Source organism: Mugil cephalus, chromosome 7, assembly GCF_022458985.1.
Source record: "Mugil cephalus isolate CIBA_MC_2020 chromosome 7, CIBA_Mcephalus_1.1, whole genome shotgun sequence".
NCBI classification, from domain to species: Eukaryota; Metazoa; Chordata; class Actinopteri; order Mugiliformes; family Mugilidae; genus Mugil; species Mugil cephalus.
This window is the reverse complement of record NC_061776.1, coordinates 2,306,381-2,325,637: the sequence shown is the minus strand read 5'-3', so window position 1 is coordinate 2,325,637 and position 19,257 is coordinate 2,306,381. Positions and strand designations below refer to the sequence as shown.

The following is a 19,257-nucleotide window of genomic DNA, read 5'->3' as shown; positions in this document are numbered from 1 at the left end:
TATTTATTATTAAAACATTGGCTGGAGCCATCAGAGAACAGGCTGAGAACCCATTAGCTGTTGTCTGATGAGGTAACCTTTGGGGGATGCCTCATGTTCTTAGTCATCCAAATAAACAAAACAAACAAAAAATAATAATGAAATCAGCACAACTGGACCTTCCTGGCGTTGTTGATAACTGGTGTGGTGGAAACCATTCAAAAACTATAATCTTTTTGCTTCTACCTCAGTGGACTTGAACCTGAAGTCGTCATTTAAGAGAAGATGTGAAGGTTCCAGAACAGACACCTTGTCCACAACTTTAAGCCAGAACCTTTGTACATCTGAACACTTCTACAAGACACACGCATCAATGTACTCATAACGCCCTGACTACAAAATATATAGTAAGGACTGGGAGCTAAACCTATCAAATGTCTTTTACGTGGCTTTAAATGAGCCAAATTTTTTAAGTGCTGACCTTACTCTAAATAGGGAAACTGTGAGCTTCTTGAGATACCAAAATGGGATGTTAGATCAGTGAAATCTACAACTGAATTTTGACCTGAGATATCCTCCAAATGTCCAGATGCCACATTGGGCCCATGATTGTGAAATGAATGGAAAATAGGGAACAAGACCAAAACTACGTTCTTGTAGGGTCAAAAGGTCTTCTTCCTTTTCTGTTTGAATGATGGTTGGCTAGCGTCAAAGATGCCAGAAGCACAACAAGAAATACAACCTCTTGACCAAATATAGAAAATAGAAAAAAGATTCATTGCTGTTTCTCCCATAAAGTGACAGTTGCAATGTGAGCCAAATACAAATAGAGTGAAAAGTAACATAAAAATAAGATGGAAGATACATAAAAAAACAATCAAATGTTGCATATGTATCACAATTTGACAGAGATAATAAATAAATATAAGAGAGTCTGAAGTGTTGAGGGTGACCAACACTCTGTGGGAGGACTTCTAAAGTTTGACGGCCACGGGCAGGAATGTGTTGCGTTGTGTGGTAGATTTAGGAAGGATGAATCTAAGGTTGTCCTCAGACTGGCCAGTGTGTTGTGGAATGGGTGGGAGGAGTTGTTCACCAAGTTATAAGTGGTTTAATCAAAATTGTGAACAACAAGGTACATACAAATGTCCAGGGCAACTTTATCCTCAGGTTCTGTCCTTTGCTGGCCCAGTCTTTGCCAATTAAAGAAAAAACAAAAGCAGACTCCTCGGAAATCTCCATCCAGACTCTACTTGCCAACATCCTCCTCCTCTCTGACACTGTTCAGAGTCCACCTCCACCCCTACAACAACACAGGCCTTGCCTTTCAGTTTGTTGAGTCTGTTAGCATCCACCAACCAGCTCAGTGGTTCACCACAGACTCGTACAACATCCTCGGCATCGTCCGGCAGATATTTGAAGGACCTCAATCCCCTCAGAAACTAGAGTCGACACTGGCTCTTCCTGTAGAGTAGCCTCAGTGTTCTTAAACCGGTCCAGTTTATTGTGGACGTGCACTCCCAGAAACTTGTCCATGCGGGACCCCTGGATTGTACCATGGGTCATCAGAACGTTTAAAAGAAAAGAAAAGTTTCCTGGAGACAAATCTTCCAGAGAGGGTTAGGGAGTTTATGGCAACGTTGGAGGACCAGAACATTTCTGGAGTAGAGGACACAAAGTGCGAGCTCCCCTCTCCACACTGCATTAATTATTGGACTGAATCCAGTCGACTCTAGGAGAAGACAAGGACAGACTTTAGGAATCTATTTAAGATCGTATCAGGAGTCAGGTCGGACGATGCTGAATATTAAAAGAATTTGATCAGGACGTCACTAACACAGAGTTTCCTGCTCTTATTTCTTGCTGTCTCATCTCATTTAAAGAAAACCCCGCAGCCTGCTCGTCATTGGTCCACTTTTACCTGAATAAGCTGTGCATTGCGCGGTCGGGGCCCATCGTCACCACCACCACCACTCTCATCTTCAGATTTATCAATGGTCAGGAGGCTCACGCGCCGCATGATGTCATGGAAAGCTGATCGGGCTGGAGCAGGATGCTGACCCACCACGCTGCCACATTAATGAGCTCAGTTACTCCATTTGTTTGCGGCCCTCCACTTTATCTGTTGGCAGGCTTTCCACTTCCTTTTTGCAGGCTGAGAGTGTTTGCGGCGCGATGGTTTTTAGAGGTTTAGGGCACTCTGCCCGAACAGTACGCCACTGTTGGACAGAGTCGAGAGGGAGAAAAAAAAACAGAGGAAGAAAGGGAGGGGTTGGAGTGTGGGGAGGGGGGCAAGCAGACAGGCCGACGGCGAGATGGAGACTAATTGATCAGGACGACTTGGTGAGAGAAGCGGGGCAGATGGAGGAGAGGCACTATATCTGTGGGAGTCATAGGAGGAGGAGGAGGGGGTGGTTTTAAAGTTCTCTTCCAGCTCCACTTTTATGAGGATATTTAGTGAAAAGGTGAGTTAAACGTTAACATGCTGTCCACCTTCTGGGGGAGGTTTGTTGTCGTTGCTGGTAAATGGCCTGACTGGACAGGCGATTAGATTAGATCACGACTAGACTTGGTCCTGATTCGCTCTCCTCTCCGTTTCCTGGAAATAATTATTTTTAGTCCTGTTAGCAGCACAGCTCCATGAAAACAGCGGCGGTCCATCAGTTCCTCACTTCGGCCCAGGCCCCGGCATCTCTACAGCTTGACACTGAATTCTACCCAAATAGCATTTCCCCAGAGGATGCACTGATCAGCCATAACATTAGGACCACTGACAGTATAAGCGAATAACATCCTGTGACAGTTCAGTGTTCTGCTGGGAAACTTTTGGAGCTGGCATTCATTCGTGTGGATGTTGCATAGACATGTAGCCCCCACCCCATAGCAATGACACTCGTTGGTGGCAGCAACAACACAAAAGCTTTAGTTTGCTTTATGTTTTTTCATCAATCATGACACTTGTTATGCAGAATTGCCTCAGAGTGAAACCACAGTCAAACAGGAGGTTAAACCCCAGAAAGTTAAATTCAGAGGCAGACTCAGCCTCCCTGCCCCCCATTCCGTCCTAAACCCAAACATGGTCACGCCCCTCCCTCCTCTCTCAGCACGAGCCCGGTCTCCCTGCGAGCCCTGGGGACCTGCTATTGATCGGTGCCTCGTAGGTAGTGATTGGACATGAGTGGATAATTTCCTTTGCTGCATTAGAGTCCATTACTGGCCCGCTCCCCGGAAAGAGAAAGACATCCTCAAAAGGAAAAGAAAAAAAAAAAGACAGAAGATTCTTCTTGGAAAAGCAAATGATTCGCCAGCCAAGGCTCCTCCAACTTTATTATCGGGTCCATTTGGAGGAACTATAATGAGATGCACCGGCAGCAGCCGAAAGGACGTCCCTCTAAATAACTGAGACACTGTTCTTGACACTTTTTTTTTTTTGGTCAGATTTGAATAAAACTACAGGATTAATGTGGATGTCTGTGTTGTTTGCTTGCTTGCAGCACCTGTGTCCTTCATTTAGACCTTTCATGAAATTCTCAGCTGACGGAAACAACCTTTACAATGTGACTCTTGGTCCCTCTGAGACCGGGCTGGACTATTTGAGGCTCGGTGCACCTCAGGGCTTTTGGTCAGATCATTACTCATTCCCATCACCGGATCCTTTCTGTTAGACTCCCCTGACTCAGTAATATTCTTTTTTTTTTCTTTTTCTTTTTTTCTTTAAGGCTGAAAGGAACTGTTCATGGAGAAATGCTAATATCTGCTGTTATCACAAAGCCATTTAGGAGAAGTCTACCTTGTTTATTTGGGGTGGGGGTGGTTAGCTTGTAACTCAGACCAGAGACTGAATATCTCTATGATTACAACCTACAATCATTTCTCCCTCCAATAAAACCTAAAACTGCAACTCTAACTTAACTCTAATTGAGTAATGTATAAAATATCCAGTCATATGTTTGAGAGCAGATTGTTACATTTGAAAATCTCTGTTGAACACTGGATGAAAACCTTTTGATTTTTGGTTTTTAAGGACTTCTGCAAAACTCCATTAAGAAAACCTCAGATTTAAGCCATTGATGTCCATTAAAATAATTCTCCTAATGCTCGGTTACTTGTAATCCCGTTATGTTTCTAGTTTGGAGGACTCTGTTTTTTGTTCAGAAGCAGAAACACTCACTATCTGCCTTGAATTTTTAATGAGAAACCAACAAAACTGAATCTAAATTTCTATTTTTTCCTCTTTTCCCTGTGACTACAAATCATTTCTTCTAGGAATAAAACTTAAAACCCCTGCTGCTTACAGCTCTTTATAGTTTTTCGTTTCATTTGTGAAGCCTGTTGTGATGTGAGGACCCAGAAGGAAGATTTTACATCCGTTTTTTGAATAATTTGCTTAATTTATTGCATTTTAAGTAAAATAAATATTCATATGTTTGGTAACAACTTCTTAAATTTGGAAATCTCTGTTGCGTTTTGGCTGAAATCTAAGGATTTTAGACTTTCAAGGACTGCAGCAGAAGTCCACTTAGAAAACCTCAGATTTAAGCCATTGATTTCCATTAAAATAATTTTTTTGTAATGCTCAGTTATAATCCTGGTATGTTTCTAGTTTGGAGCAGTTCTAGTTTGTGTTTTTTTTTTTTTTTTGCATAGAAGCACATCAGAAAGGGAAACATTCGGAATCTGTCTTGACTTTTTAATAGAAAACCAGCGAAACTGACTGGTTCCTCTGTGGTAGCAGGAGGCCGTGAAGGATAAGTCTGTGTTTACTTTTCTTTTATCGCCTTGATAACAACTGAAAATCATTTAATAAAACTCCTGCTGCTTGCAGCTCTTTGTAGTTTTTTTTCGTTTGATTTGTGAAAGCTGCTATGACCCATCTGGAAGATTTTACATCCGTCTTGCTAACTTTATTGCACATTATGTAAAATATATATTCATATGTTTGGTAACAGCTTCTTGGATTTGTAAATCTCTGTTGCATATGGGCTGAAATCCCTTAGATTTTAGGCTTTGAAGGATTCTAGACTTTGAAGGACTGCTGCAAAAGTCCATTTAGAAAACCTTAGATTTAAACCACCAGCAGCTGTCACCGATTTCCATTCAAATAAAATTCCCTAATGTTCAGTTATTTGAAATATTTATAGGTTTCCGGTTTGGAGAGTTTCCTTTTTTTTGCTTAGGGGCACATCAGAAAAACAATCACCAGCGACGGTGAGGCTTTGTTTTTTTTTGAGGAATCCCTAAAAACCAAAAGGCTGCGTGAATCAAACCCCCCAAAAAGAAACCAGATCTCTCTGTGAGCCACAAAAACCATGATCACTGGCGGAAAATGTTGCCCTTAATTTATTAATTTACAGCCATGTTATTCTGTCCCTTCTTTGGACCCTAAATTCACCACCAGCCCCCTGCAGGGAACCACGGCTCCAGCTGCCTTTAACAGCTCCATGCTTTATCTGCGGCTGAGGCTGATCTTTGAGCCAGGGGCCCTGATAATGATGCTATTTGTAACCCAGCAGGTGAGGCCTATAATGGGGGGGAGTTTGCAGTGGGTCACCACATCCCACCACATACAATATTCCCTGTAGCAGACAGACAGACAGACAGGGGGACGGGCTGACCAGCTGCTGCTGCTGTGAATACGCTGCAGCTCATCTCTTCAGAGCCAGAAGTAGAGCCTGCATGGGTCTGGAAAGTTATCTCCTCCATCATATTAATGGGGTAATAATGTGATTGATTGCTCATCTCTCTGGGGAAATTGGCTTCTCTGCTTCCTGGGAGTGCACGACTCATCAGAGAGCCGCGCAGCCGAGTCTGATCCTTGCTCAAGAGGCCCTCAGCAGGGCGAATACTCGGGCTCCATCAGCTTCCTCGGCGAGGGTCTAGAGAGGCGGAGGAGGAGGAGGAGGGGGAGGGGGAGGAGGAAGGGGAGAGGAAGAGAGGAAGGGGACTTGGGCGCCTCAGGACGGCCGAGCCCCGTTGCGATGCACGGAGGCTGCTCGGAGATGCTCCCCGGGTCTCCGGAGCGCATGAGGCGGTTCCAGGCGACCGACGGTCCCCAGAAAGTTCCGGACTCTTCCGGACGCTGATGCGCGGCTCTGCTGGGCTGCCTCGCTGTAGGTTCGGCAAACAGCAGCTGGAGCACGGCTCGGTTCGGATCCCACGGAGCGGAGGCGTATCCGCCGAGGGCGCCGCGATCTGCGAGCCCCGGAGGCTGCATCGCATCCCTGCGTCGCAGTGGTAGTGGTGGTGGTGCTGGTGGTGGTGGCTGGTGGTTGGTGGTGGATACCGTGTACGCGTGTCGGGTGGCATCTATGCAATTTTATTTGGACTTTTCATTTTATTATGAGCACAGAGGAGGGAGATGCGGGTCCAGCTTTCGGGGAGCCGAGCGGAGGCGCTGCCATCACTCACCGCCACACCTGGGAGGAAGGCGATCCGCTCGGCTCCCAAGGACGTCCGCACCCCGGCGACGACGACGCGGAGGAGGAGAAGGAGAAGAAGGAGAAGGAGAAGGAGGACGAAGCGCGGCGGGGAAAGGAGGGAGAGGACGTAGGGAGATGCCGAGAGGGCCGGAGCTGCGGGGATGCGTGCGGAGGGAACGCAGAGAAATTCAGCGAGGAGGAGGAGGAGGAGGAGGAGGAGGAGGACGGTGCGGTCGGGGGCACATCCAGCAAGACGCAGGCGGCGATGCATTCAAACTGCAGCAGCGAGAACTGCATCCCCACTCCCAGCTGCCGGATCTGCTTCCAGGGCGCAGAGCAGGTACACGCACCAGCATCATCATCATCCGTCCAGTCCCCTCACACTAAAACTCCTGAAATCAAGACAAAGGTGAGGACACGGGTCCTCTGCGCGCTGATTGGCTGACAGCAGGGGAAGCATCAGGGTTCACAGAGCACAGAACTGAGCAAACACTATTAGAAACCACGAGTGTAGATGCAAGAACAAGTGCATTCAGTAAGAAAGGGGCCTTTAAAAATGGAAATCTTTAATTACTTCAAAAAACGAAATATTTCCGTTTAGTTGCCAAGCTTTTACCCAGGGCCTGTCCTGATACTAGTCTTAACACGTGGATCTGAAAAGTGTTTTATTGTAATCCAAGATTCTTTCAGGTGCACAGAGACTTGAAAGTCTGGTTTAACTCTCCACCGGCTCTTAAAGGAGGTAAAGTCCTGTTATAACATTAAAGTTCTTCCTGCACAAAACAGAGTCTCAGAGCTTCACAGAGAAAATGATGCACGACCAGGAAATGACTATCATGACCACCTTCCTAATATCAGCAGGTCTGGCTGGTGTGGTGACTCATCAGAGGATGGACATGGGCCTTCTGATGGTGTCCTGTCAACAGGATGTTGTTAGTGTGGGGGGGCCTCTGAGGGGAGGGGCCCCTGTGGATACTTGATCAGGTTGGGATCTAGTGGATTTGGAGGCCAGGTCAACACCTTGTGATGTTCTTCATGTTTTTTTTTTTTCTTGTTGTTATTGTTCCTAAAGTGTTTGAGTGTGTGTGTCAGGCTGCATCCTGCTGGGGGTGACTCATTGCTTTAGGGTGGGAGGTGTCTGGTCTGGTCTGGTCTGGTCTGGTCTGGTCTAGGTCGGTGCTACACGTTAAAGTAACATCCACATGAATGAATGTCAGCGGAACATTAAATTGTCACAAGATGATTTCAATGTTGTTCACTTCTCCTGTCATAATGTGGTCATAATGTTATGGCTGATTGGTGTATAAGCATCCCTCTGTGTAATTTTGACGGTTCAACCTGATATTTGTTTATATGTCTGGGCCGTGGAGTTCTCATGAGAAAAAGCTATAATCCAGAGTCAGTAAAAAGTGAAACCACTCTGAAGCACGTGGTCGAACCGGCTGCCTCCATGTTTGGAGTCAGCTCTGGCCTCGTTTCTAAACAACCCGACCAGCTCCTCGTTTCACCTGACGTCCATTCCTCTAAAAGGATTTATGGGCGTCTCTGAACAAATTCAACGCTCATTCAAGACAACTTCCTTCACGGGCCTCATCAGCCTCTCATCAGCTTAGTTTTGTGAAAAAGATCATTTGTGTTACCCTCACGTGCCACTTCATTAGGTATACTAGTGAATGCTTTCTAATGTCACCAGTTCATAACCGCTCTGATGTTGAGTTGGTGGTGAAACAGCATCAGAAATGGTGTGATTCAACTGGATGAGCCTCTTTTTATAATAATAATATATTCATTAGTTTTTACTTTTACAACAAATTCACACATGAATCCATTCTGAAATCCACTGAAGAATAACAACCAACCAATCAATCAATCAATCAATCAATCAATCAATCAATCAATCAATCAAACTTTTCATATACAAGTTGCAACCCCAAAACAAACACAAAACAACAACAAACAATAGACACAAAAGACCACACACTTATGCAAACACACACACAGGCAGATTTAAAAACACACTGAGGAAACGCTATCACACACTCACCACTTCGAAGTTAAGAAAACACTAGAAAGATTAAAAAAAATAACTGTATAAATTAAAATTATAATTTTATAATTAACTAAAGGATAAAAATAAATAAAATTTAATTAAAAGCCACTAAAAATGTACAAATAATCAAATAAGTTAAAATTAGTTAAAAGACTAAAATTATAAAAATATTATAAAAATATAAAATGAAATAAATTAAATAAATAAATTCAATTTAATTAAAAGCCACTAATAAGGTAAAAATAATAAAATAAGTTAAAATTAGTTAAAAGTCAAACTAAAAAGATAAAATGCTAAAAAATATATAAAATAAAATGAATTATAGATAAAATATAATCCAATTAAATGTCACTGTTGGTAACATAGAACATTTTGTTTCCCAAACCTGGAATTAATAAAGATTTGTGGATGCATCCAAATAACATTTTTCATTTATTCATTTAATTGGCACTTTTTTTGCAAATACACAAATTCCAAAATGAAGTAAAGACAATGTCTTAGAGCAGTATATAAAACAATATATAACATTAGTATAATTATTATTATTATTATTATTATTATTAATTAATATTTTAGTTGTTCACCTGAAGAGTTGGTTCACACTTGTACCAAAAATAAAAAATAAATCAAAGTGCAACACATTCATGATATACATTCGCATGGATAATGATCCACGACCGGATCCATAAACGTTATCCCAAAGAGCTGCGTCAGTCAGTCTGTCGGCAGGTCTTCCATAAGGTGCACAGACAGATGTGGACCCGCGGGGACAAACGGATGCTCCGTCCAACCGTCTCTGAAATCTGACACTCTCCAGGCCTGTTTGGCTCGTGACAGCGAAGCCCGATGAGGGAGCGATTCATCGCTGCCGGAGCTCGAGGGGAAGAGAGGAGTCAGGGGCAGCAAACGCCTAAGTGAATATCCTGTCTTCTGAACGTGGGCTCCAGCCTATTAGCAGGGCTAATCTAATAACTCTGCCTCCGGGTCCAGGCTGATATTTGATTTTGATACAAGGCCGCAGGCTGGGCAAGCTCACTGGTCATCAAGAAGATAGCTAAACAGAAATCTGACACTTTAAATATTCATGCTAGAGAATGTCTTATGAGACAGCAGGAAAAAAAAAAAAATCCAAATCGCAGATCAGATCCAAAAGCAGAATACTTCGATCTCAGAGTGCTTCCTAGAGTTTCAAAAAGTAGAATGGGAGATAGAGCCTTCAGCTATCAGGCTCCTCTCCTGAGGAACCAGCTCCCAGTCTGGGTTCAGGAGGCAGACACCGTCTCTACTTTTAAGGTCAGGCTTAAGACTTTCCTTTTTGATAAAGCTCATAGATAGAGCTGGACTGAACCCTCCCTTAGTCGTGCTGCTGCATCCCTAGGCTGCTGGGGGATGAGTCTCTCGCACCAAGCTCCTGTCCTCTAATGTCTTTTCTAACTTCTTCTCTATTACTATTCATACAGTTCCGTGCTACTGCTGTATAGCATGCAAACTGCTGTGATATGTAAATGGACGCCAAGGCTTTGTGTTGAAAAGGTGATTTAAATCTTGGCAGGTAAAGATGAAGCAGAGGGTCATGGTTTGATGGTGGTTGGTTGTGGCCAGTTGGTAGGTTGGTTGGTAGGTAGGTAGGATTGGCTAATTAAGTGAATATGAAGACAGAAAATCAGTGGATCAGTAAGTTAACAGCACATATAGATGCAATGAACTGGTGGTGGGATTGTGAGGGGCCAGGGTAGATATACTGCAGGGCTTAGGTAGGTGGACAAGCCTCAGGTGTGCAGGATGTTTTAATGCCAGGGTGTCACGGTCTGCAGTGATGCTTAGGGAATGAGGGGGTACGTGTCAAAGTAACATCCTCATGAATGACAGGACCCAAGATGTCCCAGCAGAACATTGACCAAACCTTTTTAGGTATCGACCGAAACAACCTAGTACCGACTAGTATCAAAACTGCACCTGTCAAATCATTACTTCAATCAGTTCTGTTTGCACCCAGATCCAGAAAAAAAGACTGTTTCTATGGATTTGCGTGCAGCCAATCATTGCAAGTGTTCTTAGATTCTGTACCGTGTGACAACAGTAGTTTGTTTGGCAGTAAAGCAGCTTTTCGTGCTACGTGTGTGATGCATTCGATTGTTCAGAGTTCCAAGATGCCACCAAAACACTTGAATGTATGGCTGTACTACACACCAAATGCATAAAATCTGTCAAAATTATTTCGGGGAAGACAATGTTAAAATATTTATTGGTAAGTAAATAATTTTCATATCATAAGGAAAGAAAATTAACCGGTATACTGCCAAGCCCAACCAGATATTCAATCAAATTTGAACACTTTCAAAATGCATTTGTGTAAAAATTGTATTGGATATTGAATGAAGTAAAAAAAAAAATACCCATCCCTAGCCTCCCCCCACTTCTCCACTTCCCATAATGCATTCTGGAGCTTTCATCTGACTGGTCTACAGCCCCGAACTGAACAGACTGCCAGTGTTCTGGCTCCTTTCTATCAGAACCAGCAGACTGTTGGATCAAACCACACGGACCTCGTGGGCCTCCCCACATGTCTCCCATTCATCTCTTTTCCTCCCTTAGACCACTTCTGATAATGACCCCTGACCAGAAACACATCACAAGTGCTGCAGGTTTGAAGATGTTCCGACCCAGTCTTCGTTGGTCTTTGTCATCGTTGCTCAAATCAATGTTATTCATTGTCGATGTACCTTATTATAGTTGTATTCGCCCTCCTCAGCTGAGGCTTTGTAGACTTTCTCGTACAGTCCACTGACCTTTACATGACTAAAATAAGAGGATTTCTTTTCTCCCTTTAGAGAATCCAGAGATTTTCAAACAGTCCTTGGCGTTGCTTCAGTCAACCCCCACCTCCTCAGTGTGTAGCCGCCAGTTCAAAAGCCTCCGAGGTCCTTTTTAAACCCACAAGGTTAATATGACACGATGAAAAACGAGCTCTCTGACCACTGACCTTAATATACTATTAATATGCCACTCACAGCGCAGCCGGCAGGTCAGCGCCGCAGTAATGGCTGCCCGAGGAAAGCCTCCAGGAACAACATCAGAAACAAATAGATACGGGCTGTAGTGATTGATGACATCCCGCCTTTAATATCCACGAGTGTTGTATCTGTGAGGAGCCGTCATTGATCTGAGCTGGTGATACCGGCGAGGCCCTCTGGTGAGCACGGCCCAGAGTTTCTTTGATGTACGACCGGTTGGGAGTGACGCCCGGGATGCAGCCAGATGATAGGAAGGTTGACACGTACACCTTGAAAATGGATGTGGGTTAAATGTTGAATCGATGCCTCCAGCACCAACCCAGAGGCAGAAGGTTTCTCTCTAATCCTTAAGAGATTTAATCTAAAGAATTGATCCATCACTGGTACTTCCAGGGAAGAGATGATATGAATATCAAGTAGCTTGCTTATCTCCTTTCTTTTTTTTTTATTGTTTCGTGGTGTTTCTGCTTTAAGCAGCTGGTGGAAGGACAGAGGAATTTCTTTTTACCCTAGATGATATGGACCATAGCACAGACAAAAGATGATGGAAACTGGATCTAAAAACCAAAGAGGATATCTCTTGTTCCCTGTTACTTAAGTTTGTTAAACTGTTTCTTGTTCTCATTTGGTAATAATAAAAATAATAATAGTAATATTTATTTATTATAATATAATAAAAACATATTTAACCTCCAAGGTATTTGAGATGAGTAGGACCTAAGAAGTACAAAAACTAAGCATCATCTTTGAACAGGAAGGAGTAGTTTTTGGGAAAAAAAACAAAAACAAAAAACATAGTCCTCATATGTGGACACTGGGATTATTTAAATATTTATATTATAATAAAGTCACCAATGTGTGACAAAATATAAAACAGCTTATTTTAATACCTGAACATGGCTGAGCAAAGACAAAATTGTGAACAATGAAGTCCCAAAGTCCTCGAATAGGTACTCAGTATTGACAAAATTTGTTAAATTTGCACGTCATATCGAACTAGAGACATTAATGAGCATAAATAAATAAGTTTTAACTGTAGAATCTGATGGGGGTTTGTACCTCGTCCACTTTTGTCCTTTGATCATCCGTAGAATGAATCCGAAGAAACGCCTGCTATCATGTTTTTACCGACTGGTGTATTGACCCTTTGCTACCACTAGATGTCAGAGTAAAGTGTCCACTAACGAGGACAACAGGCTTAAATGAAGCAGAATAAGCTGCAATAAAACCTAAAACCTATTGTCCCCATGTGAGGACACGGGGTCTCGGGAGGTTAAAAGCTCACACCTGAACATGTAAATACAAAATGGCGACAAATGAAGTCCCAACGTCCTCAAACGAGTGCATGCTAATTAGCGATGTTGTAGCTGGTTACTATTGACAGAATTAATTAAATTTGCAAGTCATATCAAATTAGAAAAGACATTAGTGTCCACTAATGTGGACAACAGGTCTAAATGAATAAGAGAAGAATAAGAAGCTACCACAAACCTAAAACCTTATGTCCCCATATGAGGACACAGGGTCTCATATTTGTCTCCACCGATGTTGAATGGAATCCCTGTTCACTCTGGACCTCTTGCTCCTTCCTCCACCGCCTCCAGGGCGACCTGTTGAACCCGTGCAGGTGCGACGGCTCGGTGCGCTACACCCACCAGCACTGCCTGCTGAAGTGGATCAGCGAGCGAGGCTGCTGGACCTGTGAGCTCTGCTGCTACCGCTTCCACATCATCGCCATCAACCTGAAGAGGCCGTGGCAGGTAAAACCAACATATGTGTTTCAGTAGTTCACGCTACTCAGTTGATGCACGGTAGAAGCTCTAAAGACATGTTTGCTTTGTGAAGCTCTGTTCAGTCTTAACCTTTGCTCTTTCTGAGACCTCCAGGACGACTTGTTGCTAAAATCGAGATTAAAATTGTGCCATAACTGGGTTTCTTTCAAGTGGAATTTTGCTTTTACATTTTTGCCTCTTGACTAAATTAACAAAGTAGATGAGGTCTTTGCCATTTGTCTCGGCTGAGCTGCCATCTCTCTGATCTAGGATGGGCTACGTGTCAGCTACTGTAGTTACGGTTTCAGTGGTATAAAAACTTTAAGATGCCCTTGGGTCAGTGAGACTCATGAGTTAAAATAAATCAGTGCTCTTGGAAGAGAAAGTGGTTTCTGAATAAAAGTCTGTCTAATCATATCACTGTTGATTGTAAAACAGATGTTTGAGGTAGGTATCACGGAGGAAGCGAGTGCTCTTCTTCCTGAAACGACTTTCTTTAAAGTGCCTGAAAAGCCACGCGTGACGCCACACTGCTGCCTCTATATTCACTCTGGCATTTTTATTTTACTTTATACTTTACTGCTTCCTACAGCGATAAACCTTTGGAGGCCGCTGGCCTTTATCCTCCGAGGGCGCTCTCTAAATTACAACGGAGGCATTAAGAAGAGATTTGTTTTTACAGTCGCTGATGTATCGACCCACCGGTCAGATTTATGACCAGAAATATCCACAGCTTCCTGGAGGAACACAGAACCCCAGTGATTAAAAGAATAAAAAAAATAAAGACAAGAAATAGATGATGAAGCTATCCTGAAAAAAAAAAAAAAAAAAAACAAGTTTGGCCTCTTAAATCCTAAATGTTCTCTTGAACTACGAAATGAGCCTGGAAAGAATAACATTGTGGTGCATTAGTGATGAAACATTGGTCATTAGTGAACAACAATAAATACGACTTAGTCATCCCATTATCAACACATCTGTACAAATGCAAGTCTTGTACTTTTGTTTGCTTTCACTACTACATCCTATTGCATTTATTTCATTAATGATATATTAGTATTACTATTTATTATATGGAACCTTAAATTGAATTTTATTATTTTTTATTCTTGATTTTTATTCTTTGATATATCCAAGACTGTAATCACCACCAAAGCCTTATCTATCTACTGTTTATTTTATGGAAAATAATCAAAAAAAAAATATTATTGTATGAGGATTTTATGGCTGTTTCTTTGCACATTTACATTAAATTTAAATTTGAGAGTATATAAAAAGGAGTAATGCAATCAAATTAATTTTATTGCTATTCTGTGACACTCCAACTACCACCAACGCCCCATCCACCTACTGTTTAGTCCAGAGAGAGTCCAATACAAGTACAACATGAGCACAATATTAGCATACATATAGGTTATTGCACAGAAGAATTTATCCAACCAAGTAATAAGTCGTGTGCAGACACTTTCTTTTTATGCATCAACGTACATCTCAGTGGCAGGAGTCGGTCCTTTTATGGTCCCAAATATCTTGAATAAAAAGGTTCGGTATGGAAATAAAGACTTGTAGGGTGTTGCTTGTGTTTTCAATATCATTTCAATCTCCATCATGCGTTGCGTCCATTCTGTGTACAGTGGCAATCCATCACCATCACGCTGGTGGAGAAGGTGCAGATCATCGCTGTGTTTCTGGGCTCCCTCTTCCTGGTGGCCAGCATCTCCTGGCTGCTGTGGTCGGCTCTCAGCCCGCAGGCTATCTGGCAACGCCGCGACGTCCTCTTCCAGATCTGCTACGGCATGTACGGCTTCATGGACCTGGTCTGCGTGGGTGAGCACTTTTACTCTGGAGAAATCTATGCCAACCTAAATAAAATCTACCACAAACTGAACGGGCTGACAGGAATGAATGCTGATCTAACAATGGGAACAATGACTGTGATGTTCTCTAACTTGGAGGAGGTGGAGCTTATGACCTATACTGCAGCCTCCAGCCACCAGGGGGAGCTCTGCTTGCTTTGTCTTCACTTTAGAGGAGCAGTTCCTCTGCCCATATTTATACAGCCTATAGCTGCTTTTCCATTACAGTTTTCACTTAATAAAAGTGATATTTCTGAAATTTTGATAAAGTGCTCTATGTACGCGTTTCCATTGAGAGGTGTTTTGCAAATGAGCTGTAAAACGTCTTGAATTCTCATCATGCCTGACATCCCTTTGAGGTAATGGACTTTAAATGAACTGGTCACATGACTCCCCTGCATCATCTCTGGTAACGCCGATGATGGGGAAATGCCAAAAAAGTGTTTCCATTGCACTTTTGTAATAAACGTTTACATTGATACGTCTGAAAAACCACCTCATGAGAGCGTACAAGTGTTTTAGCTTTAGATATTAGAGAGTTTTTTTTTTTTTTTTCGAAATGCAGGTGTTAACACACCAGTTTTTATTGTGATATTTGGGTTTTGTACATTTCAAGGGGGAATGGAAACGCATTGAATCGATGTTTCCTTTCTCATGCATCTCTTGTTTGTAACAGGCCTGATTGTCCACGAGGGGGCAGCAGTGTACAACGTGTTCATGCGCTGGCGGGCCGTCAACCTCCACTGGGACGTCCAGAGCTACGACAAGGCCAAGGACATGGAGGACACGAGCGCCGCTCACTCTTCTTTGACCCCCAGGACGCTCTGGTTGCCTCTGGCCACCTTCGGCCCCAGCGGCCCCTTGCACTCCACCCAGCTGGGGGCGCAGCCATGGACCTGCCTCTGTCTGGCACCCTTCTGCCCCGGACTGGTGCCCCGAAACAACCTCGGCCAGGACAGTGACTCAGGAGAGGTTGTCATCCGTGTAACGTCGGTGTAAACGCTAAGCAGTATTTATGCAGGAACAAAACATCTGAAGGGCCTAAAACCATTCTGGACAGTCGGTATTTTTTTTTTTGTCTTTATTTTTCTTCATTTAATTGAAACCGTTTGCCTTCTGTGGGGCTGTAGACATATTCAGTACGACGTGCAAGCACATCAGTACAGGTCTCATGATGGTTTAGGATCGTGAGCTTGTCTCTGTGAGTGTTAATGGATATTGTGCATGGTCAGTCTAGACCTATACTCCATAATTCAATAATTAGACAATTAGAATTTGTCTGATTTGTTGCAACAATGCCTGAGACATCATTTAACTTCGGGTTGAATGTTCGGGATCTTTCAGAAAACGTGCCCGGTTGGAACTTGGTGATGAGCGTAGCACAAAGCTGTGTTCTTGGTCCTGTTTACAGGAGAATGGTGGCCATGTTGGTGCATCTGCTTTCCAAATGTAAACTAATATATAAATAAAACGGAGCAGCAGTTGTTTCGGTTCAGTTAGTATTGAATTCAAACGTATTCCGATAAATGCAGCTAGAATACCTCACTTTAGTTTTCCTTGTAATTAATGGTATGACAGCAGCGTCAAACTTAAAATCCAAAGCCATGCTAGCATAGATGTAATACTCATCGCACATGAAAATGACAATAATGGACCTGGACTTTGTCAGGGTGTGTTCAGACTTAGAGCACCATTATGCAAACATTTGTTTTTGTTAACTGTTAGAAGATGTCTAGCTAGCTGCTAAAATGATCCCATACTCCATCAGTCGAACAGCGTGGAGGCCAGCAGCTCAGTGTCGGTCATGTAGCCTGTGATTTTGTAGAGCGCTCATCAACAACTGAAAGTCGGTTCAACGTACGACCTCAGCAATCCAAACACAGATAGACGACTTTTAGGACCTGTGTACACACCTGGTGTTAAATAATTAAAATATGGCTCCATTAGTTCATCCTGCTCTGGAGATCTGATCTCAGTCTGTGGGTAATTAAGCAGCAGCGCCACCATGTGGTCAGTAGAATATTATATCAGCTACTGTCTCTAATGGATCTCTACCTACCACTGTACCAGAACCAGGAACACATGGTTGGTGACTTGGAGACATGATCCAGATTTAGGAACAAGATGGAAAGGAAGGAAGGTGATGAGGTCAGTCTTTAATGGGGCCAGGACTCATTGTGGGGTCACACTAACTAAAAGGAATAAGGTTACATGGGTCCTAGACCACCTCCACATATGGACTGAGACCAGATCAGGGTTCACACCTGGACTTTAATATGGATCCTTTACAATCTGATGTCAACACGAGGTCCGAACAGGGCTTTAATCTGGATCAGTCTCTTGCTTGATTACTCTTTGTCTCTTTGGCCTTAGTGACTAATAATACCAAGCTAGCTTCTTGTAGCTGTTGGGCAGTGTGACCTAGTGCCTTAAATGTGACAGAAAAGGACTAAGAACAGAAAGTGAAGTAAATCGGTGTCAAATACAAGTCAGTTTTTTTTTTTTTTTTTTTTTTTGGAGCTGTTGCTTTACTGTAAAACAGTTTAATAATGTTGATTGTTTGCTGTATACCAGGATCATGGTGAAAGTGTTTAGTGTCTATTTTAAAAGGATAAAAGTTAATGGTGAATTAGGCCGATTATTAGAAGTGTTGCTGTAGCTAATCTTCTGAACTATTTATCAAATCCATGTGGTTAAAAGAAGTCTGAACACACCGTCAGGCTCCGTTCAGCATCGCTCTTTGTCTGCCTCACCTGCGCTAACATGCCAACACTTGAGGAGCACAATTACAGTTAGCATTCAGCCACTCTTTTCTAATGTAATCTCGTGAGCATGCTAACACGCTGAGTTATGGTGTCTGCAGAGCCGTACTTCAGGATACAGGGAGAGGGATACGGGGCTCAATGATCTAACGAGCACAAAAACTGATTTAAGGAAGATATTAAAGGTTTCAGTTTCACAAAATGATGCAGCAGAATTTTTAATGTTACAAGTTTCCGTTCTCAGTGCTGGATCCTCAGATGGTTTGTGTCGGTATAAATGCAGCTGTTTTAAAAGTGTGGTTTTTCCTCTCTCCTTAACCTTTTGTTGAGGTTCCAAGAGCCCTGTGAGGTTCAGGTTGTGGGGTTTTCAACTGGGTGGGGCGACATAGGTCGCTTTATTTAGTTATCTTATTATTTTTGGTGCCTTAGAAGGCTGGATGTCAGCACAGAAATGACTTGAATGTGACTTCCTCTGTCGGATGTACTTCTGTTTCTTTTGAATGTAACATGGATGTAATGTATAAAGAATATTTATATACACAGCGAGCAGTCTGGGTTATTTGGGTGTGCGTCAGGTTGGATTTAAGTGTGTTTGCTTTCAAGGAGTTGCTGCTACAAGGCTACATGACAAGCTAAACGTCACGTGGCTGTGACACCAGACTTTCACTTGCCTTGTGAAGAAGTTACACCAATCAGACAGAACATCATAAACATGCAGTCTGGGATCTAGTGAATTTGGAGGCCAGGTCAACACCTTATAGTGTTGTTCATGTTTTCTAAGTTGTTCCTAAAGCATCCTGCTGCCATCAAGGAGTGTCATTGCTATGGGGTGGGGGTGTCTGGTCTGGTCTAAGTGGGTGCTACATGTCTAAGTAACATCCAGGTCCAAAAGTTTCTCAGCAGAACACTGAATTATCACAAGATGGTATGAAAGTTATTAACTTCTTCCATCCATCCATCAGGACGTCCACCACTGACTGAATGGACGATTTGACAGGACTGTCCACCATGCAATGACCAGACATTTACATGGACCTAACTGAGAAACCCAACGTCCACATGAAAGAAAAAATTGAAGACATGCATATCGTTGGACGGTCAATGTCTTGAATGGACATGTGCAAGATTTGCAATAGAAGAATTTGAACGATGACTTTGACTTTGAAGCCTCCTCATCAAAGATATTACAAGGAGTAAGTGGAACCACTGTGGAGGGTAACGTAGCAAATGCAACTTCTGTTTGGACACCTCTGAAACAGACAACTAATGTTGCATTAGCTAGCAGTTAGCATTAGCGTGTAACAAGAATCCTCCAAATAATGATTAATTTAATGTAATTTCAGTGACGATTTATTCTAACCCATAACATTATCCAGACTGAAACTGCTGATGCATTTCATATTAA

General features: G+C 42.8%; 1 protein-coding gene across 1 annotated transcript; it reads left to right on the top strand.

The window, feature by feature from the left end:
• The first annotated feature begins 21 nt into the window (after window positions 1–21).
• Window positions 22–18,395, top strand: marchf11 (membrane-associated ring finger (C3HC4) 11). Its single transcript, XM_047589991.1, has 4 exons — window positions 22–6,738; window positions 13,067–13,222; window positions 14,869–15,061; window positions 15,767–18,395. Exons 1-4 carry the CDS (start codon window positions 6,319–6,321, stop codon window positions 16,087–16,089), a joined length of 1,092 nt encoding a protein of 363 aa, XP_047445947.1. The 5' UTR covers window positions 22–6,318; the 3' UTR covers window positions 16,090–18,395.
• The last annotated feature ends 862 nt before the right edge of the window (window positions 18,396–19,257 follow it).